General features: G+C 23.1%; 1 protein-coding gene across 1 annotated transcript; it reads left to right on the forward strand.

The window, feature by feature from the left end:
• The first annotated feature begins 5321 nt into the window (after positions 1–5321).
• LOC129606494 (uncharacterized) lies at positions 5322–14835 on the forward strand. Its single transcript, XM_055516836.1, has 2 exons — positions 5322–5541; positions 14252–14835. The coding sequence occupies exons 1-2, from the start codon at positions 5322–5324 to the stop codon at positions 14833–14835; spliced, it is 804 nt and encodes a 267-aa protein (XP_055372811.1).
• Positions 14836–24374: the final 9539 nt, after the last annotated feature.

Below are 24374 nucleotides of genomic sequence, written 5' to 3' on the forward strand. Positions count from 1 at the left end.
TAGGAAAATAGTTAGGGGCCATTGTTTAGCAAATTGTTTCCTTTAGTTAAATTTCTCTGTTGCTTTTGAAATCAATTAATATAATTAAATAATATTGTAGGGAAGATCAATGCTCAATTGTAAAGAAATAAAATTTATATAACGCACTATATTAAATATTATTGTAATAAGCACATTGATATAAGCACATTCTTTGTCATAATGGTAGTTTTATTCATACACTTCAATTATAATTTTCATTATAGTTCTTCTAAGAATATAGGAAAATATTTATTTAGTAAATATTATTAGTTTTTTCAATTGACTTTTCTATTTAAAACTATTTTATATTATGAATATTTTGGATTATTATGACATTAAAATTTTTGAAACTATCATATCATTCGAAAAATTATTTATACACGCAGAATATTCAGAATATTTAATTATAATATCTATGCAACACTGGGTCTGACGAGAATATACCAAGATTAAGCTAAAATATTGTAAACTCTAGTAGTGTAAAACAATAAAAACTTAGTGAGCAAGAAATAAAATATTAAAAATGTTTAGCTTTTTTCTAATTTAACACAAAAGTTAAATTATGACTAAAATTAAAATTTTTTATAATGAAATTTACAGATTTTATGTTTTAACGACGGCATTTGTAATAAAATTTATTTTAAAATTATGAATTTCGTATCGTATTTGATGTTCAGTTTATCAATTGAAAATTATTTTTCATTTTAATCAAGAAGGTCAAAATAATATTGAATGCAAAAGTACATAACAGTTCATTTCCAGGAACAATTTTGAAACACAAAATACTTTTTTATGAAATCATAGTTTTTTTAATTTACAAATTTCTCAATTTAATTTAACAAAAAAATTGCAGGTTTTTAAAAAGTTTTATTAATTTAACTTTAAAATAGCTAGAGATTTTAATACGGTTGAAGAGATTGCTATAAAAAGTCGAATTACAAAATTTTTACCTAATTTTAAACTACTTATGTTAAAATCAAGTTTGTACTTCAAATTTACGAAAACTTCTCAAGTATAGCTGCAGTGTAAAAGACAATTAATTAATTCTTTCTAATTATAGGTGAAATTTTTTAATTTAGATTTCATTAAATTTTCAAGAAGCAGACGATTTAGCGGTATATGTGAATTTTATAAAATAACTAACACTTTATTAACAAAATGAAATCACTATTGTGCAATTTATTCTCCAGGAATTTTCGGAAGTCACAAAGAAATTTGAAAAAAGTCTTGAATAGATTTATTATTATAGAACTTTTTTAGGTAAACAATAGGTAATTTTCAATTTGCAGGGCTTTTGCAGAATAAACATTACAAATCATGAAATTTTCCCAAATTAGCAATTATTAGGGTTTTAACAAATTTCAACAGAATTAAAATTGGTGCGTATTGTAGTGCATTTAACATTAATATTATTAGTAATCATTTAAGATAAAAGATAAATAATATTATTTTTTGAGTAAAAATGGCAAATATACACACAAGTCACTAGAAACATAAGACTGGACGATTGCCTATCCAATATTTTTATCAAATACATTAAATCGGCAATTTCTTTTATATTGTCAATTAAAGTTGCTTTCAACTAATTTTTTATTAAACGGTATCGCATTTAAGACGCCAAATAGTTAAAAGAAAAAAAGAGAATATTTCGTGACATCTTTTATTAAAAATAATAAAAGAATAAAAGAGAGTCTTCACTTGGTTATTATTTTTTATAATAGAGTGTGTAATATGAAGACTTTAGAGTATTATTACTAAACACCCATAATGTCTTCTCTTTCAATAATAAAATTATCATTCTTAAGATTAATTCTTTAATCAAAAATAACAAAAAAAAAAAGATAAGAAAAATTAAATTGTGAAAAAAAACAATAAAGTTTACTCCTCAAATATTTTCCCATAAGAAGAAAATTCCTTTTAATTAAAATTATTATTATTCGCTAAATATAAAACAATATAAAATTTTATTATACATTTGGGGGTCGAAATCCCATTTAAAATTTAGAATACATTTATAAAATTTTTCAACTTGAAATTTGATGACTTTTTTTTATAAATTCCCACTTTTTGTGAAATTATTCTTTTATAACAAATAAACAAGCTAAATTTTACTATAGAACAAAAAATATTACAGAGTTCGTAGATTCGCAACAGTTTGAGTATAAAATAACTCTTTTTTGAAAACATTTGTTACTAGTTGACAACAAATTACTAAAATTTCGAATATATTTACTACAAGCAAGCAAATATAATTAAAAGGAATAAACAGTAGTGCAATTTCTTTAAGTGACCAATATTTTCTTGTTCTTGACTCTTAAAAATGTTTGTTAATTGTCTTATTTTATAATTAACAAAAACTAAAATTTTTGAATTGCTATTAAGATTACAACTTCCAGCGGTAAGAATAAATGAAACAAATTTTTTTAATTTTGAAAAGCTGTTGTATACATATTTATATCCTGATTTATTTGCTCAAACCCTAATCAACAGCCACTTCAATCATACTTCTTTAAAACTCAATTATTAAACAGTTTATTTTTGTTTTTTGAAAACTTGCTTGGGTACCCAAATCGATATACAAAATACAAAAATGTCGCACATTTTTCGATAGACTTTTCAGACTTAGACCAGGTTCCGCAATCCCAACAATTGTAAATTATATTTTGAACGCGCAACCCCATCTTTTGGAAAAATCTTAGTTGGAAATTCGAAGTGAGATCCGAAACAAAACCTGCTTTTATTGATTCAAACGGAAATTTTATAATTTGAATAAATTCAATAATATTTTCTCAAAAATGTAGAGTCCAGACGACGTCAGTCGTACTTACAAAGATTCAAGTTAAAAAAAATTTTTTTGAAATTTTTCCCTTACAACTGACCATTAAATCATATGACACATCGGCCATGGGGCGAAAATGTAAACTATTATAAGTAATTTACAATTATTAAAATAAAAATATTTCTGAAAATTTTACACTTTCAGTCATATTTCTAACAAGTTTTTATAATTTTCATATTATTGCACCCTTTTGACACCACTGCAAACAAATCAAATATACGTTTTTTTATTATTGCCGTTATATAACAGAAAAAAAAAAACAATATGCTTTTTGAATTTAAATCCATTATACAATATAATTATTTGTCACATAAAAGCCACTTTTGTTACGCGTTAAAAATAACAATAGCCTAATTATTCAATTGGCAAGAACTCAAAAATCAAAAAATTAATTTTTAAAAAGTTTTTTATCCAAATCTGAATAAAAAGAATTGTAGCTGAAAATAAATTTTCCCAAAAAAGTAATAAAAATCATAGAAGAGCATACAAAACCCCACACAATGCAAAAGTTAATCTTGTTGATAACATTACATATAAATTTAATAAGTTCAAGGTTGCTATGCGGTTACTATAAATGTAATTAGTCAGATTATTTTTAACATAGACAAAATGAAAAGTTCATTCTCCTTTAATATACCATTAAAAATAATTGCGTGCATTTATGATTCAAATTTCTAAAAAGAAAATTAAGATGAACGTACGAGTATATATAGTAAAATGAGACACAAAAAATATATTCAAAATATGCTCGTAATAAAGGGGAAAAATGATATTAATGGATGCATATAGCTTTTATGTTAATTGAATATTGAATACATAAGATTGTTTTGAAACAAAAAGGGTTAGAAATTTATGCTATAAAATTTCAACTTGATTTATTTTCAATTTTTTGTTTTTGTTCCTGATTGAATCATATTATTTTTTATGGGCTAATAAAAGGGTATTTAATTTTTAAAATATAATTTAAATTTTTTTGGTAAATTTTATTTTTCTAAATTGTCAAAAACAGAGAATTTAAAGTACAAAATGTGTATGGTAATTCGTAGATCAAGTTTTTTAAAATACAAACAAAAGAATGAAAAATCCAATTAAAAATTTGTAATAAAATATTTTAAAGAAACGTACTCCGCCTTAATGATTTTGTAAAAAAATTTGAGAAAAGTTTAAGAAAAAATTTTTATAATCCAAATTTTTTTTTATTGTTAATAAAATGTTTTCCGGTTACTGATATTGTTTTTTTTTTTAGTAAAAATTAATTAAAAATAAATAATTAATTTAAATAAAAAGTAATTTTCATTTATTAATAGTGAAGAAATGCCGACGGTTGTACATGCTACTTACATACTTGCATAAATTTATTTTATATTTTTAATTCAAAATTAAATTATTGAAGATTAAGAAAAATCTGTCCTATTTTTAAATTTAAAGAAAAAAATATAAACAGGATCTCATTTTTCCTATAAAATATTTGTAAAACTCATAATTCTGTATTCGTAGTTTAGTTTTTAATCCAAATTTCTAAATATTAAGTAGTTCAGTTGAATATCTTTGGAAATTTTCACATAAAATATAAAAACCTTAGAAAAATTTTCTAATTATTTTAAGTTAATTCAATAATGATATGTGAGTAACTATTTTCTATTAATTTCTTTACAATTCTGTAAATAATGTTTAGCTTTATATACTGTAATATATATATACTAAGTTCTTCATTTCTAGAAATAGGGAAATGTAAACAATATTTTGTGTAACTGTAAAAGATTTCTCAATTTGAATAAAATATTATTTAGTTCAATTTATAAATGGCAATATAACCTTAACTTTAAGGATCTAGCAAATAAAAATAATAATTGCTTTAACTAAGGGAATATTAAGCAAATACTTAAAAGTAAGTGAATACGAAATAAGTAAAGACTCAATATTATGCATTAATTTTCCAAGTATTTACTTAAAATGATGTGAATTCAAAAACCAGTTAATGCTTTCCATTTCTGTAATAAAAATTTAAAAACTTTAAATGTAGCCAGGTCGTTACTTTCAGATAAAGGTGACTTATAACTTTCGTGCTAATACATGAATCTAAAAATTACCGAAGAAGAAGGTATTTTTACACTACATGAGTGATCCGAGTTTGCAGAGTGATATTGCAGAAAATTTTGGGCTTCATCAGTAAGTAAATGAATTGAATTATTTTCTCTGCAAGTATTTCATTTTTCATGATTTCATGATCCTCATCGATAGATATGTTTTTTTTTTTTCAACTGCTGGAATCTGCAATGCATATTTGCTTTTTCTGATTTTTTAATAAACTTTAAAATAATAGGCATTCGGAAAATTAGCAATTAATTCGCATCACAATGAGTATGGGTCAGATAGAAACTTGTTATTAAGACTCTTGAACGTATCCATTTTACCAATTATTGACTATGGTAGTTTTATTTATAGATCAGCCAGCAACACAATGCTTAAATCTTTAGATGCGATTTTAAATACTGGCATAAGAATTGCTATTGGTGCCTACACAACTACTCCAATTCAGAGTCTTCTGGTCGATATTGTACAATTACCATTGAATTTGAGAAGTCAAATGCAGGGCATGATTTATGGTCTTAAAATATTATCCTTTGAAAAACATCCTTTAAGCGAAGAAATGAAACAAAACGAAGAGACCAACAATATACGTAAGAGAAGTCTTTTAAAGCCTGTTAAAAATATAGATACTCAACAATTTGTACAAAAACCCTATTGGTTCAATACGAACTTAAACGTAGATGTTTCCTTAAGTAATTTTAAAAAAGAAGATACTTCAAAAAATTATACAAAAACTGTTTTTAGAAAAAATTAGCACCAAATAACTATATTATGATGTTGTTTAAACTGACGGGTCTTTGTTAGATAATAAAACCGGATGTGGATTTAAATTCAATAAAGTAACAAGAGACTATAATTTACCAGATGATACAAGTATCTTTTCAGCCGAGTTATATGCAATTCCGAAGGCTATTGAATATATTTATGAAAATTTTATAAACAAAAAAGTGGTCGTGTGCTCTGATTCTCTGACTGCACTAAAATCTATTAGTACTCTTTTCTCTCACATCGCACGACACAAAGAATAAAAGAAGTAATTTATGAGAATAAGAACAAGTTTTCATTATTGTGGGTACCATCAAATATCGATATACAGGGAAATAATAATGCTGATTTATTAGCTAAAAATGCTATAAATTCAGCAATAGTGGAAAATTATAAACAAGTTTATACGGACTTGGAAAGATTAATGGTACAAAAAAATTAAGGCTATTTTTAGTCAAGAATAGAGACAATCAAATCAATTTACTAAATTGAAAGAAATTACAGATAAAATATCGGTTTGGAATAATTTAAAAAAAAAGGTTAAGGCATGGACACTCGAAATTGACGCATTCCTATATATTTGATAAAACAACACTATCTATATGTGATGTATGCAATGAAGATCTGACCATCACACACATTTTTGAAATTTGCCCTAAATATAACATGGAAAGGAACGTTTACAGTATAAATATCTAGATTCTTTCTGTGGATGATAATGTAGTTTATAACAACATACGAGTAATTCAATTTATCAAAAAAATTAACTTATACCAAAATATTTAGGTCCAATTTAAAATTAATAATTTTAATCTAGCATAATCTAAGTAAAATAAATTAATCTCTATTTAAAATTTAATATTATATTAATTATAAGTTTGGCTAAAAATTTCTTTTGCTTAAAATTAGTTTAAAAAAAAAAAAAAGTAATATTGAAATATTTTTGTTTAGAAATTTCCGAATACTTTTAACTGATAATGTAAATTAGATGAAAGTACATAATTTTTATTTTTGATAAAATATTATTAGTTACAAAATTTTAATTTTCAATGTAAAGCTGAGCCCACGGAAACCCAAAAGGAGTTGGGGCTCTTAGATTTTATTTTTAATAAATACATAAATAATTAATTCGCATCAGAAGCAACATTTATGTATATAAAATTAATTCAAGCATTTTAAAAATATTTACAAATTGAATTATAAACGATTAAACTATTCATTTAATTATTATTAATTTTATTTATCATAAGATCTAAAGTCCGCATTTTTCGTATTTGAAAATATTTTAATTTTGCGTTGCTACGGAAAAATTAAAAACATTCAATACATATTAATAAAATAAAAATCAAATAAGAAAATTTATTCTTTTATATTATTCTTAAGTATATAGAGTCTTTAAAATTATTTATAATATCGTATATTTTCATAATTGTACATTATATTGTGTATTTATGACAGCATACTAACTAATTGATAAAAATCTTCTCAATAACTCAATTAAGATTAAACAAACCAAAGTCAGAACTATTAAATTGAAGCATCCAATAACTTTTATACTTATATACATATGTATTTATTGTACACACATTCATCTATGTACTCGTATATATAAATAATATTAGTATTTATAATAATAATACTTATGCTCTAGATAATAAACAAAGCGAACTTAAGTAACAACTTAACACTTATTAAATATAATTTAATAAAAAATAATAAAAATATATAAAAAAAAATAAAAAAATAAAATAAGAAAAGAAAAAATAAAAAAGAAACAAAAATTGAAATTAAAGTTTCCTTATTTAGTTGATTTTTCTTTAGCATATTTTAACTAAACTGAACTAAATTCTTTAAATAAAATAAATTTGTCTCATAAATTAAATTGAAAGCAATTTAAAATACATATATATATATATATATACATATACACAAATATAATATTTGTTCTGTCTCTTTTACTCTCCCTCATCTCTCTCTAGTTTGTTCTTTCATTTTGAATTTTCATCCATTCTCTAAATATTATTATTAGTTTTGTATTTTGTATAACACATATACTTAAATATACGATGTATATACTTATATATAATTTTTTTTTTTATTTTTTGGTAAAATATACATATTGTCAGACAAGACAGGATATCATGTCTTACTAAAAGAAATTTATATTACATTTTAACATAAATTTTAGTTTAACTTATAATTTTCGAAAAAAAATTTAATATTATAAAACGTGTAGAACAAAAATTATTTGTGTTTTTTTTTTTTTTTTTGTAAACAAAAACATGCAAAATAAGAAAACAAAAAAAAAATATTTTTTAAATAAATTTTAATTATGACCATTTTACTATGGGATACTTTCCGTAGAAAAATTATTTTAAAAGTTATTCGAATTTGAATAGAGAATCTTTCATATTTAATATAGAATTAATTTCAAGTTTAAACTCTACAATTCAGGTATGTAACAGTTTCAGCTTCAAATGACACGAATGCATTCTAAAATCTATTTTAAAATTTTACTTTCCATAGTTGAATAATAGTTATGTATTTTTAGATAATTAGTAAAAAAATCATATTTTGATTAGTACTTTAAGGAAATGTCATACAATCCAAATGGAACCCCAATTAAAAATATTAAATATAAAATTTAATTAATAATTGTTTAGTAATTATATTTATAATAAAGGATTACACATACTTTGTGTTAATACAACTTATATTTTCCGAAAACTTATGCATAAATTGCTTAAATTTTAAATTGCTTACTACCAAAATAAGGTAGCTAAATATTTAGACACTAAGAAAAATAATTAATTGTCTTTTTACACATATTTCTAAATTATTGTGTTTAAAATTATAAAATTCACTGATTTATGAATTGCATTTATTTATTTTTCGTTTATTTTGATCAAGATTAATAATTTTTCGATCCATAGATTGATAATTATTTAAATTTTTAGTTTTCGTCCTCCTAAAAGTATGCAGGAACAGAAGATAAATTTCAAAATATGTACATAATTTATTTTTATCAGAAAATAAGAAAACATGCTCATTTAACAAATTGTTTTTTCATTTACCAGTTTAAAACGAAGGGGCAGTTTTTAAGAATGCATGGGGTTTTATAATAATTGTTATAGTCGAATAAGAACTTTGGGTACAATGTAAATTAATAATGGGTCTGTGTGGCATAACCAACTTTTAGATTTGCTTTTAATTTTTAGCTTTTTTTAAAAAAAAAAATATACACTTTTTATTGGTATACTTAGGTAGTGTTTTGACTTTTGGTGCAACAGTTTCTTGACACAATGGAACCATTTAAAAAAAATTGAAAATTTCACAGTTAAAACAAATTCATTGCCAACTTTATAACCGTAGACTCAACTGAATAATACCAAAAAATTCTACATTTTTTATTCAAATGTATAAAGAAGTTTTTTTTTTCTTTTTAAATCATAACATATGATATTGCATAACTTTATTGTTCTTTTATATCCAAAAAACGAAAAAAAAAAAATTCTAAATATTTTTTTTTTTTGATTTATTCTGTCCAATTTTTTTTTTTTGTATTTTTTAAATATATGTTGAATTTCCTTTCACATATAACTAAAAAACAACGAAACGAATAAAAAATGATTGCAAATTGAGTTGGAAAACAAGAAAATAATGAAAAAGAAAAATAAAACAATCAAAAAGTCAATGATGATACATGGATCAATTCGTCTAAATAGCTCAACAAAAATTAATTCCATACACCTAATATGCCATTATAGAAATCCAAAAAAAAAAAAAAAAATAAAAAAAACGAGTGCAATTCCGCCAAACTACAAATCTACATAGAAATAACATAAAAAAGAAGAAAAAACAGAAAAAAGAATAAGAAAAGAATGAATTTACAAAATTATAACTTATAACCAAAATGATGGTTTGGAAAACAAAATTCGAGAAAAGTTAAGTATATGAACGCATGTTAAATCTGAAATACAAAAAGAAAAAATAAAAACACAACAAAAAATTAAAAGGAATGAAAAATGTTTTTTTGATTTCTTTGTTTTTTTTTTTTTTATAAATTTACTTTAAAATTTGCAATATTTTCCTTGATATTTTTTATTTTTGAATTTTTATTTTCCCTATTGTTGTTTTTATTTTTATTAAACTTTCTTCCTTTGTTTCTTCGTATGTATAAGAACACACGAAGTCGAAATGGATCTCGGCACTAATAATATTAAATCATTGACTGTATGTAAAAAAAAACAACAACAGGAAAAAAAAATTATATAAAGAAAGCGGACCCGCAATTTTATAAAAGAGAAATAAAAAAAAAAAAACAAATCAAAATCAAATTATTAAGGAATTAAGGATTTGAAAAAGAGCGCATTTTCATCAAAAATTAAAAATTAAAAAAAAAATATCGTAACTGTAATCAGATATCAAAATTTTTAATTCTTCCCTTTAAAATTCGATTAGATAGGATAACTCTGATGTCGTTATAATTGAGGTAAATTTTGAGTAATGACATGATAAGCTCATCATGATCAAAAATTTCTTAAGTCGAACTTAGTAGTTTTTAGCTTTACAATAAATTTGAATTCTTCACACTTTTCATTTATATTTTGTCGAAAATTTAGTTATTGTATGCCCTTAATAATTCCGAGAATCACAAAGAATGTAAATCTAAAGTTCTTTTGAAAAATAATTTAAACAGTAATTATTGAAAGTCTAATTTAATGCTGTTAAAGATCAATAAACCACTTTATTGCCTGTGCCTCTCACTTAGCTTGGGTTTAATTTAAAAAAGGTTATTTTTCTTTTCCCCATAAAGAGAACTAATCAAAGTGCGCTGAGTCAAAATTTGACAAAGATATAAAATATGGAATGAATTGAATAAGATTACTACAGAAAAGAAAACAAAAAAATTAATTTAAGCGAGTTTTGTAAGCAACTGGTAACCATGTAATTTAATCTGCATATAAATCTTTAATCATTTTAATAATTAAAATCATTCACTTTCACTTTGTAATCATTTGAAAAAATCATCCTGCATCATTAAATCACAAATCGAATTTGAAGTTTGATCCCTAAGCATTTCTCAATTTTACACTCACAATATCGAACCCCATATAAATCGTTCACATATGTCAATTTGTTTTATATAGAAAATTACTTGTCCAGAATTTTACACAAAAATAACCCATGTTTTATAGTTTAACCCCAAATGTGATTAAACAAACTAAATTAACAGACGATTTGATGAAATACATGCATTTCTAGTTTTTTTCTTTATTATTCTTATTCACATTAATGTAGGTATAATGATATTTGTCTGTAAAATGTGTGTGTGTGTTTATGTGCGTGTGTATTGCAATTTTATTTTCAAAATGTGCTAAAAATTACATTTACGTTAACTTTGTTTTTTTCCTCCACTTTTATTTCTTTTTTTCAGTATTTTTTTATGCCTCAGGATATTTTCTTGTATAGGAAAACCAAAACCAAAAAAAAAAAAAGCAAAAAAATTCTTAAGAATTGTGTGTCGTTAAAATATGTTTTCAGTTTTCTCGAAGACTACTAAAAATCACTATGTAAAATGAAGTAAGGATTAAAACAAAAGAAAAAAAAATATTAAACTTAAATTCATTCTGCTGTTTTGCTTTATACTTAAAGTTCATGAAATTGAAGTGGAATAGAGTAGAATGTTTTGTTTTTTTTTGTTATAAAAAAATAAAAACAAAAGAAAAAGAATAGCACAACAGATTGCAGAGCATCACGCAACATTTTGTCGGCAACATGTTTCGAAAAAGAACAAGAAAAAAAAAAATAAATAAAAAATAAAACTGAAGATCAAAAAATAATAATAACAGAAAATATCAAATAATATAGGTAGGTACATAGGTAAGTAAGTTGGTATGTACACAAATCGTTTCTGAAGAATCTTTGGAATTTTTTTTTATACGTAAAAAAAAATTTTTCCATTTTTGTTTTTATTATTCAAAGGTATTCATTTGTTATTGTTCTTCTTATTATTTTTATTATTATTTTGTAGATTTTCAAAGTGTAAAAAGTTATGACAACCAATCAAAAATTAAAAAATTCTGACAAGTTATGGGTACCCTACATATAATGTATAGTGTACATACATATAGAGAAGAGACCTTAAACACATATGACCTATGCGTTTTTTTACTTAAAATAAAAAGTGAGTAAGAAGTCAAATCATCATTGTAATGAAATAAAATGAAATAAAAGAAAATAAGAAAAACAAAATAAGTAAAAAAGGAAAAACAAAAAAGAGAATATCAAATATTGAAACAACATGAACATGAGTTTTCTGTTCTTTTTACAAGATAACTCAAGAGATACCCCATATATTATCTGAAGGTAACATCCCAAAAAAAAAAAAAAAAACCGAACTATATATAAGGAAAACCCTTCATTGTATTTTGAACAGAGAAAGCCACCATGACAATTTTAATATTTTAATTTTTCTTTTTTCTGTTTCCTCCACTTTTTTTTTTGTATTTGGAATATTTAGGGCTTGGATATTGAAATTTTTTTATATTTTAATATTTTTTTTTTATTTTTCAATGCATTTTCAAAAATGGTTTCTTTGGTTTTCAAAAAAAACAAAAAAATAAAAATATAAATTAGAAAAAATAATGAAGCTATTCTTTACACACATGTGTATGCACACACATACGTTATGCATATATACACATAACTTGTGAAAAATTACCATAAGTAATCGTCATTTTCCGAATATTGTTTTTTTTTTCTCTTTGTTTTTTACTTATAAGATTAATTGCTTTGACACGCTCTCATATAAATATAATGAAAGGTAAAATTGAGTATCAGCAAGAAGATTTTTTTTTTGCTTTTGTTTTTGGATAAAATAATTTGCATCTTTACGGTCAATAAATAATAAATAAGTGTGAATATTTGTAAATATAAATTCGATTATAATAAATTTGTATTGGGAACTCAATTATATGATTGACCAAATTAACGGACTTTATTAGTTGAGCAAAATATACGATCTTATTTTTTTATATTTCAACTGAAAATTTAAGTAAATAAATTAAGTAGTAATTGACAAAAGCGTATATCGCAAAGTTCATGTAATTTCGTGTAATATTTCTAAATTTGCTTGCTACAGCACTTTTTCTAAAAATTTTAATTTTTGATAAGACAATTTAATTTTTTCCATTTTTACTTATTATTGTACAAAATAAATATTTCAATGCATTTTCCAAAATTTTGTATAATTCTCCGTTTTAACGAGAAGCCAAGCAAAAACAAATGCAAATAGACTCTAAAAACTCAAACAAAAGAAGAAAAAGCATTTACTTCAACTTCACAAATCTCACCGCATATACCACTCACAATAGACATTCATAAATACAGCTATAAGAATCTACTAATCGTTTTTCTGAAGTGCATCCAAGAACTGAATGCTTAAGAAATTAAAATGGGTGTCGATTATTACCTCTCATTTCATTTGTTTTGCCAATTATTGTATTCAACAGTTGGATTTCTCAAATTTAAATTCCTTTTGGCCTCTAATTATTAAAATAAAAAATAAGATGTCAAATATTTTATAATTAAATTTCATTAGTTTAATTTCTATACCATAAATAATACTATTACCAACCGGGGTTTAGAAATACTTATTAAAGCAAAAAATTGTTTAATAAAGTAATTCATTTTAACAAACAAGTAAAAAATTGTCTTAAACGACAGCACGAATTACATAAGTACATATAATAATATTAAAAAACAGAACGTGTATATAAATGATTGACAATTCGTCATTTAATTTATAATTAATGCAAAATATATTTTACCCTAGGGATAAACTAAAAAATAAAAATATGATTGACTAAGCATCGATATATTTTACAACTAAATAAAATTATCACATCAAATTGATTGAAAATTGAAAGTGAATAAAATAATTTAACTTTGTAATCTTTCATAGTTCTGTAAATTAAAATTAGGTTCTGTAAAAGCATTACTTGAGTTTTTATCTCAAATGTTTTTAAAGTATATTAAAATAAATTAAATAATTAAAGGCTTTTATGCCGATTTTTGATACATTGAAATTTGGTCTCACTTCTCTGGTTAAAATGACAATATTTGCATACTGGAAGAATTACTGAGTTAAAAATGGTTTTCAAATTAATTTTAAACTTATTAAATTTATGTTAAGCCTGTTAGGACGTGCAAAAAATTGACAAAAGTCTCAATAAAAATTACATAAATAATTTTTTTTTAAATACGTTCTAGTTGTTGCTCTCAATTCTGTTTCATTTTTTGTCGTACTTCTCCTGTTACCATCAATGGGTTAAAAATTATTGGAGCTCAATTGTTGATATGTTTAATATAATTTCTCAATTTTTCTAAAAAAAAATTTATTATAAAAAAAAAAAATTTTTTTTTTTAATATTAAAATTAAAATTCAAACATTAATATTCAAAGTTTATTGAAAAATTATCAAAATATTAAAAATAATTTTTATTAATAATGCAAATTATTTTACATACTTAGGTGCCTTAATTAATAACAGAAACGACATGCATTGGACAATTAGTGATCGTTTGCAAGCAGCCCAAAAATGTTTCTATGCCCACAAAAATCTATTTAAGTCCAGGCTACTGAATAGAACAATTAAACTTAGAATATATAAAACTATTATTCAACCTGTGCTAACGTATAGCTGTGAATCCTGGACAATGACTAAAAACGATGAAAGGAGTCTTAAAATATTCGAAAGAAATATACTAAGAAAAATATTTGGTCCCAAAATAGACGAGAATCATGAATATAGACGAAGAACCAACGCAGAGTTGGAAGAATTAATAAATGGACAAAACGTAATAAAAGCTATAAAATCACAAAGATTAAGATGGGCGGGGCATGTCGTAAGAATGACAGATGACAGGATGCCAAAAAGAATATTTGACGCGACGCCGTATAATACTAGAGCAAGAGGCAGACCGAGATCTAGATGGCTGGATGAAATAGAAGAAGATTGTAGAAAAATCGGCGTACAGAGATGGAGAGTTATAGCTCAAGATAGATCGGAATGGAGGAAAATTGTGAACGAGGTTAAGGCTCACCCCGAGCTGTAATACCAACAGATGATGATGATGATGAATGCAAATTATTTTCACGACTATTTTTTTTTTTTAATTTAATTCAAAATACTATATTATTCATGGGCGTTTTTCATTAATATATTTTAAATTATGAATGACAAAAAGCTAAGAAAATTCATTTAAACTATGAAATTTGCAATAAATATAAAACGAAAACTACGATATAGGACAACATATAAACGATCGCAATGTTAAAGTGTTGTATAAGATTATAAGAATGCCATTTAAACGCTTATTTCAAAACCTATTAAGGTTATTAATTAGCTTTGTAGTTAATGTAGTAAAAACAAAAATGTGAATTTCCCTTCAAAGTTTTCTAGTTAATTTAAGAGAAACCAGAGGTTAATTGTTGTCCCTAGTGAGGATCTATTTACTAGTCCAGATATTTCCGAAAAATTTGCAAATATATTGTTTTAACGTTGAAATATTAAACTGACTTCCTCGAAAAGTTAGTTAACTTTCGTATTGTTCAGATGGAACTTATACTTATACATAAAGGAAAATTTCAAGAAAATCTTATTAAATATATTCGTATTAATGATCAAAAGCCGAATGATAGGACAATAGATTTTGGTAACGTTTCCCTATTATGTCTAAAAATGAAAACTTGAAATGCAAATTTTGCTACCATCACATAACCCACCATATTGTATACAATGCATCCGGCTTTTTAATGCACTAGGCAAACATTTTTTTATTTATTATTTCGAAACCATAAATAATTAATGAACAAAAAAGAATTTTATATAATTTTTAAATAATCAAAGACTTGTTACTTAATATCATAAACAAGTTGCGGCTATAATATAATAATTAAAATTAAAGCTTTAGAATTCAAATTTTTAGGGTGGTTTTTGTAATGACCATTAAAAAATATTACTCGTATTTATTTTACGTTCTTTTCTTTCATTTAGAATACTATTGTACGAGATCTTCTTAATTTTATAAGTAATTAAGAAACTAATGAATCCTTTATTATACACGTAAACAAAAAATAATAATAATAATTAAAAAATAACAATAAAATAATAATAGTAATAAAGTTTTGATATAAAAAACAAAAATATTGAACCGGAAATAGTAAAACAGAAGAAAAACTAAATAAGATGAAAATAAAATTTAAAAAAAAAAATAAAAAATCAAAAGAAATAGGTACTTTTCAAAAAATCAAAAAATGACAATAAAAAAAAAAAAAAAATTTAACAAAGAAACACGCAAAGTTGTTGAAATTTTAAAACTAAAACAAAAAAGGCGCTTTTTTTCATAAATTTTTTTTTGTTTTTTGATTTTTACTTCTTATTTTAAAAAACATTAAGAAAATGACAATTAAAATAAAATTAAAACAAAAATGAATTTCGAAGCACATTGTAGCCAAGTAGAGGATGATTAATGATGAGATTTTTATAAAGTGCTCACAGGTATTTCAAGTTTTCTGTGTTTTCAGTTTTTTTTTTTATATCATTTTCTTAGTTTTAGGATTTTCAGTTAATAAAAATTAAAATCAGAAATAAAAATCGTTGATCAAGTAAATGATAAGATCTCAGAGATATGAGAGTAAAACTTAATTAAAGTTCCAATTACGTAATGAAATCTCTAAATAAAGAACACACAAAATCTCAGGAATTTTAAGTTTTAAAAAGAAATTTTATTGATATTCTTTGCTTTACTCTCATTACAGATAGTAAAACAAAAAATTTGCACTAATAAACAAATTGTTCCCTAACACATTTGTTCACGAAATAATACCAATTATAAGAGCTAAATTCGCCATATAGTGTTCGTTCTAGCGAGATTCAACTGCATTAATATATTTACATTATTGAATTAGAGAAAAATATAAAAGAATTCTCATAATCTTTTTTTTTATTAGTGCTTAATATTTTTAGAAGTGAATTTTCATATTTAAAAAAAAAATGTTAGTTTCTTACTTCGTATTTTTTATTAATTTTGAATTGTTAAATAATTTTCTAATAAATCTCTAACAATGACATTTAATCACCTATAAATCAACTTGCCACAAAATTGCTATTATTACCCACACTTGAAATTATTCATTTCAAAATCTTGAAACAAATTTTTGGTTTAATTTAAAGAATTAAAAGGATGTGTTCGAAGAATTTTTCTTTCTGAACCATTAAATAGTTAAATGAAATTTTTAATATAAATTTTCATAATTGCGTTTTAGTTTACAATTATTTAAAATTTCACCATTATAAACGAAAAACTAATTTTTTTAAGATTATCATAAAAACCAAAAAATCTTTCTTAGTTTTGTGGTAAAGCAAAAAGATTTCAAAATAATTTAAAAAAAAAGTAGAAGGCAAAAATTGCGCTTAAGAAAGATGGTTGATTGAAAAGGAAATAAATTCTTATAATTTTATCAGATTTTTAAGAGTTATTTCTATCTTAAATTGTTAATGTCTATAAGAAATACAAATCTATATATACATACATTTATATGTTTGTATGTATGTATTTCTATATGAACGTATATAAATTTTTCGTTACCATCAACTGTTTTCATTTGTTATTCTTCAATACAAAACTTAAGTCAAATACATAATCCATACATACATATACTATTTTTATATATATATGTATGTACATATTTTCATGTATATATGTATATATGTATGTATGTTAAAAAAACGAAATGTCGATTTATTTTTTTTTCTTGTTTTTTGAATTTCAATTTTTATTTTTATATTTTTTTTTATTTTAACCGACTCCAACTTTTATTTACCAACCTACCAACTAACTTATTATATATATATATATATTTATGTATGCACATTCAGTATTTTATATACAAATAAATTTATATTGAAATTTTAAAGCACCTGAAAACATTTTAAGATTGATGAGAAAATTTCGACATACACGATTTCTTGGTTGGAACATGCATATACACAAGTACATATATAAATTCATTTTATATACACCTCTTTTTTACATTTTATTCATAGATTACAAATTATGTATATATATACATGCACACACCCGTTCAAATGCATTTATATGTAATATAAAAGTAATATGCAAAAAAGCTCTAGTATAATTTTATTTTTACAAGGTTTTTATTCTTTAAGTCATTTGTGCAACAAATTCTTGCTAAATATTCTTATGAAATACATATTTAAAGTAAATAACACTAAGAATTTTGTAATATTGTAAAAAGTTTAAGTCATTTTTTAGAAAATCATTTCAAAAATGTTTCATTTTTTATTTGAATTTCAAATTGAATATTAATTAAAACTATTTTTAAATATGAAATATAATAAATTTTATTTAGAAAAAATTCTGATGTGATCAACGCAATGCCAGTTTATAACTCAATTTAGCCGAAGTGTTACAGATGAAAAAGCATTTTAAATACTTATTTAGAATTTCAAGGATAATAACAAGCTTTTAGTTAAAATTCCTCGAAAAATGTAAATTTGACTCTTAGTTGAGTTTCGCTTTGTGCCATTCGAATTCCCTTAAAAGTTCGTCAGTTAGATTCGGTAACAACTAAAATATTAAATTTCAAGAAATTTAATCAATTAGTTCCGTAGATGTGGTAAATGTAAAATCGATCTCTAGTTCGGTTCACGAGCCGTGATCTTTCCAATAAAAATTATAAATTCATTGCTTTAACAACTCAAGGAAACTAGTTGATTATTTCCCTATATATGCGCGAAAATATGAAATCGGCTAAAATTAAAATAAAAAGTTTCTGAGACCTAATATATCCAAAAGTTGATCAATCCGTGACATATCCGAAATAAACTCAAATATAGAATTTCATCAATATCGATTCAGTCAAACTTAAGGCACACACAGACCGATAGACAGACAGACAGATATATCTTATTTACGTTTCTTTGCCATGAAGAAGTGCGTTCCCACCGACAACTCGAAATACAAAATTTGATGCCATCATGTAATTTCTCCTATTGTATGCAATGCTGTCGGTAAAACCAGAATTGTATATAACATACACCAAGTATTTGTCGCTATTATAAAAACAACTGATTTGAAGTGAATTTGATTAATTTCCGGCACAAAAGTTCTACTTACTCATATTTTCTTTTCATCTTATCTACTTACATAATAAAAATTGAAAAGTACATAAAAAATGAAAAAAAAGTTATTTAAAAAACATCACAAGATTTTTATAAACTTTTCATAATTTAAAAACCGCATTTTATAAATTCTTCATAACAAGTTATGATAGTAAAAAAAAAAAACAAAAAAAAAAAAAATCAAAAATTATTACAAGATGAAAGTATTCAAAGTAAGAACGTGTAACTGATTTAAAATATTCTTCTCCATCCTTTAAAACTGACACTAAAAAATAAGATATTAAAAATTATTTAATAAAATAATTTCTAATTTAATATCTTTAACTGATAAATTGAAAAATAATTAATTTTACAGTTGTTGTTTATTTTAGATTGACATTGAATTTTACTTTTGTGCTATGTGAGCAGAGTGTGCAAATGTGAGCACACAATGAAGCCAACGACACTTCTTAATATGACGCACTTGAAGATAAAATAATAATTCAGAAAAATTAACATTGGACTCGACTAACCTAGTAACAATTAATTGTTATACACGCCTTCAACAATAATTTAATTAAGGATTTTTTTCAAGGTATTAAAAATTTTTGATAAAATAAAAAAAATTTCAAAAGAATTGGTTTTTTAAATGATGTTTCGTACAATGTTACAATAACAACAGTATAAAAAAAATATAAAATAATCTTGTATAAGCATAATTTTCGAAATTTTTTCATTATTTAAATTGGCACCCGAAAAACAATTCATATTTCAAGTATTTCTTGTATAACAACTAATCTTTATCAACACAAAACCTTAATTTTGTAGATTGGTCATTGCGAAATGGCGATGCACCATCATACTTAAATGTTATACTGTGCCAAGAACTGTAACTTTAAAATCATTTTTTTTTTGTATGCCTTGTAAAACTCTGAATTTGTAAACTTTTCATTAGTTGTGCTATTTGTAATTTATTCGTGTTAAAAAAATTAACTTATAAAATTATGAAACCTTTAAAAATTAAAAAAAAAGGCAATTAAAAATATTTGAAATTTCCCTTAAAACTATGCTAATTGTTATGTAATTTGTACTGAATAGTCGATCCTATAGAATAACAATGATATTCTTATAAATTAATATAAATATTTTGATATTAGAATGATTGTTTAATGAACACTAAATAAAATTCATTTTGATACTTTGGATTATAAAATATTTTAAATTTCATTTTGTTCTGTTACGAAAATAAGTATATGAAGTAAATAAATTACTTCATATATTCAGATCTATTTCAAATGTACTTTATTTATTAAATTACATGTTAACCAAATATTATTTATTATACATATACTCGTATTTGGTTTACATGTAACAATTATTTACACATTTATGCCCCTACACAAATTAACACTTCTTGAAATAATAAATTTCAGTCATAAATTTGTAAACACTTTACATATTATTATTCGTTAATAAAAAAAAATGTAATTAACCTGTAAAATAACAGTAGAAAAATTCTTTTCAATAATAAATACATATATCATTCAAAAATATCTTCTTAAATAACTTGAAAATGACCTGAAAATGAATCTATTGTAAAAATATTTTTGTACATAAACAAGAAAATTGGGGGAAAAGTTTTAAGAATATTTAATTAATTCTCTCCTCATTTATAATACTTTTAATAAATTATCAAAACCAAATAATTTAATGTATAAAATGAATAATCCTTTTATGTATAATGTATAAATATTTCATGTTATTGTTATTCGATTACCCTCCTTCCTTATTTATTATAATGTATATACACTACTAAATCTACTGTACAATAGTCTTATAATCAAAATCCTCAACAATTTTATAAACATTTACACAAATCCTTAAGTTATAATTTATTTATATAGCATATATATATATGTATATACATTACAGTATATCGCTGTATAAAAAAGGATATCTAAGTACAAATTTGATTAATCTATGTATAACAAAATTATAAAAGAGAAAATAAAAACAATTTTAGATTTTTGCCATCAACCTTAAATTTAATTTTTTGTAGACGACGACAACGACTTTTATTTTATGAATTTGTAGAAAGGTTTTCACCTTTTTGTGACAAAAAAATACAAAAAAAGTTTTTTTTTTTTTGTTTCCTCTTTTCACAATAACTGTCTTCTTTAACAATTTAAATTGAATTTTCATTTAATTTTAATAGTAAATTTACAAAACAATATAAACTAATATTAATGTGAATATATATGTATGTATGTTTGTGTATAAAAAAAAAATACTGAAATGAAAAATGAAAGTAAAAGTGTCAACAACAGCAAAAAGTCAGTTGGTTAGTAACTATGGTAATTCTTCTTCTCATACATTAAATCTACATGCATGTATGTGGGTGAATTTAAAGGATATTCAAGGATATACAAACATAGATTTGGATTTTTTTTTTTACTTTTCTTCTATACTCATTTAATGAAATAAAGAAATATCCTTTAAAATGTTATCCTTCTTTTTTTTGTTCAAAAACTTATTCAATTTTCAATTCTCAATTTCAATGATTCTTTTTTTTTGCGTGAAACAATGTATATGAAGAGGGAATTGAAGCGGTTTTTACATTATTTATTTATAATAGAGTAACCTTTAATTGAAAATTAAATTTACTTTGATTATAATCTTCTTTATTAATTGTGATACTATTATAAATAAGTGAAATAATGTTTAGTAATTATAATTGTTTTGTTTAGTTAAACATTTTATTAATCGAAAGGATTTAATTAAAAGAAAATTTATTCAACAGTTATCAGTCTTTCTTAAACTCTATAGCTATACCTATATAATAATAAATTACAAAATTTGAAATGTAAATAGTAATTATGTTGTAAAATTATGTCGTATACAGTTTTGAACTTGTTGTAAATAACGAGAACCATTAGTAAAACTAACCTTATAAAAGCTATTGATCATTCTATGTAGAAACATTTTTGCTGCAAGGAGCATATACATAAACATATTCATAATAATATTTATGAAAACTTCCCATATAGTATGAAATTCAAAAAGTTATTGGTTATTAAGGCTAATTAATAAATTACTTGTATTTAAAAGGTGCTACTAATATGATAATTGGAAAGTTTTAATTGCAAATCATTAAAAACTTCTTTAAGTATAGCTTGACTTCAACTGTGTACAAAAAATAAATGAATATTAACATTTAGTGGGGTGCCCTTATGTAAATCTTTCAAATTTTATTCGTAAGTAGCATGAAATTATTGTAATTACGATATTAAATAACTGCCGTTAATTTCATAAACCTTAGTTTTTGTGTGCAAATTCTAAAAACGCTCAGACGTCATTTTAAAACAGTACAATATTGTTATACATTAAACATTTAAACTAATAAACTGAGACAAAATATTAGAACGAGATAATTGAAAAAAATTGCCAATTTATTCTAAAAATTTCTCTCACCAATTTTACAATTGACTTCAGACAAGCTTGCAAGCTAATACATTTCCATTTAACTCAAATCAACTTTAAGACCTTATTTATGTATTTCTGTTTTCCAATCACTTAATGAGAAAAAAGCGGAGTTATAACGTTCTTAAAATGTAATTTTTCATGTTAAATATTTTTCCTTTCCGAAAAATATACCATGCCTGCAGTCATTATTAAGTCACCTTTTTTTTAGAACGGGACGGAATTTAAGTTTAATTGAGTTAGTTTATTAATTAAAAACAATGTTAAAATTCGAGTTTGAGCTAAGTGACTAAAAGAGTAAACTGAAAATGTGAAATGCAAGATGAGGCTAATTAATATTAAAATCCTTTGAAAACTTTATATAATACGAGTATTATTTTAAAGTGAAATTTTAATTGATTAATTAGAAAAAATAAAGTGAAAAATATTATATAGAAAATATATTTCCCTAAAATTCTCTGATAAGTGAGTAATGACTAAAAAACTCGCACGAATTCATGTTATTGAATTGAAATTCTGGGAATGTATGGACTAAGTTTTATGAAATAACTAGTAAATATACTCTTAAGGGTAAATGAGAGAGATTTCGTTCTAAGGAAATCGTGTAAAGCAAGCACAATTTTGAAAAGACTCTCTAGTAAGTTGATATTACAGATTTGTATATGGAAAAAAAAAACAAGAAATGAAATAAATGGAAAATCGAATTTCCTTGGAAAAAAAATGACTCAATGTTTTTTTACCATATTTTAAGCAGAGAATGATATATAAATCTATATGAAATTTCGAAATATGCTTATACACACATATATATATAAGAATATATATTCGATATATATATATATATATGTATATCTTATATGTTTATAAAATAATGTGTGTAAACATATTCGAATAAATTTTATTTTCATTTTTTCTTATTTTTGTTTTATTTTATTGACTATAATAAACATAAAATAGAATAGCTAAGTAGATATAAGAAACAACAACCCTCTAATTTTATTATACATACATATACATATATATACATACGCATATGTATGTAAATATATGAATAAATTGCGATTAAAACACCCTCGAGGCAAAATAAAAACCCAAATTTTATTGGGTATATTGTATAAAATTAATAAAATTTCGTTTTGTTGCTCTTTTTATTTTTATTATTATTATTTTTCAATCCTTATATATATATATACTATATATCATATAAAATTTTCTTAATATAATAATAAAATTAAAAAAAAAACACAGAAATATTTTTGTCTGTCTAGATTTATAATAAAATCATAAAGAAAAAACGTAAATCTTTTTTTGATTTACTTAAAAATTGTGGTTGATGTACGTACATTCATCCATCCATATGTACGCATAAATAACAAAACGAAACCAAAAATTCAAATTTTATTGGAATAATTTATTAATACCCACATATATACATAATAGTATAGTATATTAAATGTCCATGATCCGTATAAAGACAAGAAGGGGCTGGCAACAAATTCATAAATATACAAATATTTTTATTTCAAGGTCTTAACATAAAAATGTAAAAGAATTGGATTATTAATAAAGACAACTATTAAAGAATAATATCTATCTTAATATTTCCACATTGCATAAAATAATGAAAAATAGTAGGCCGATACTTATTAAATATTCAATATTATTAAAATTTTTAACACTTTCATAAGCATATACAAGTTTAACGTGGTGTCATTTTAAAATTTCACATAAACAATATTTTAATATTCTCTTAAATTCTTGTTGAACACATAAAAATTTCCAAAATTTATTGTTCAACAAAAAGTTGATTATTTCAAATACTTATTTCTCATTATGATGCTTGCCTATAAGGCTCATTAATTTGCACTACATTATTATAATAAAAAATTTTTTTTTGAAAATTTTCTTTTGATGTTTGAAAAACACTCATTTAATAATAGCAATAAGAATTATATTTAAAAAAAATTTGAAGCAAAATATAATTTCACA

This window comes from Condylostylus longicornis, unplaced genomic scaffold (assembly GCF_029603195.1).
Source record: "Condylostylus longicornis isolate FDR11 unplaced genomic scaffold, ASM2960319v2 ptg000018l, whole genome shotgun sequence".
NCBI classification, from domain to species: Eukaryota; Metazoa; Arthropoda; class Insecta; order Diptera; family Dolichopodidae; genus Condylostylus; species Condylostylus longicornis.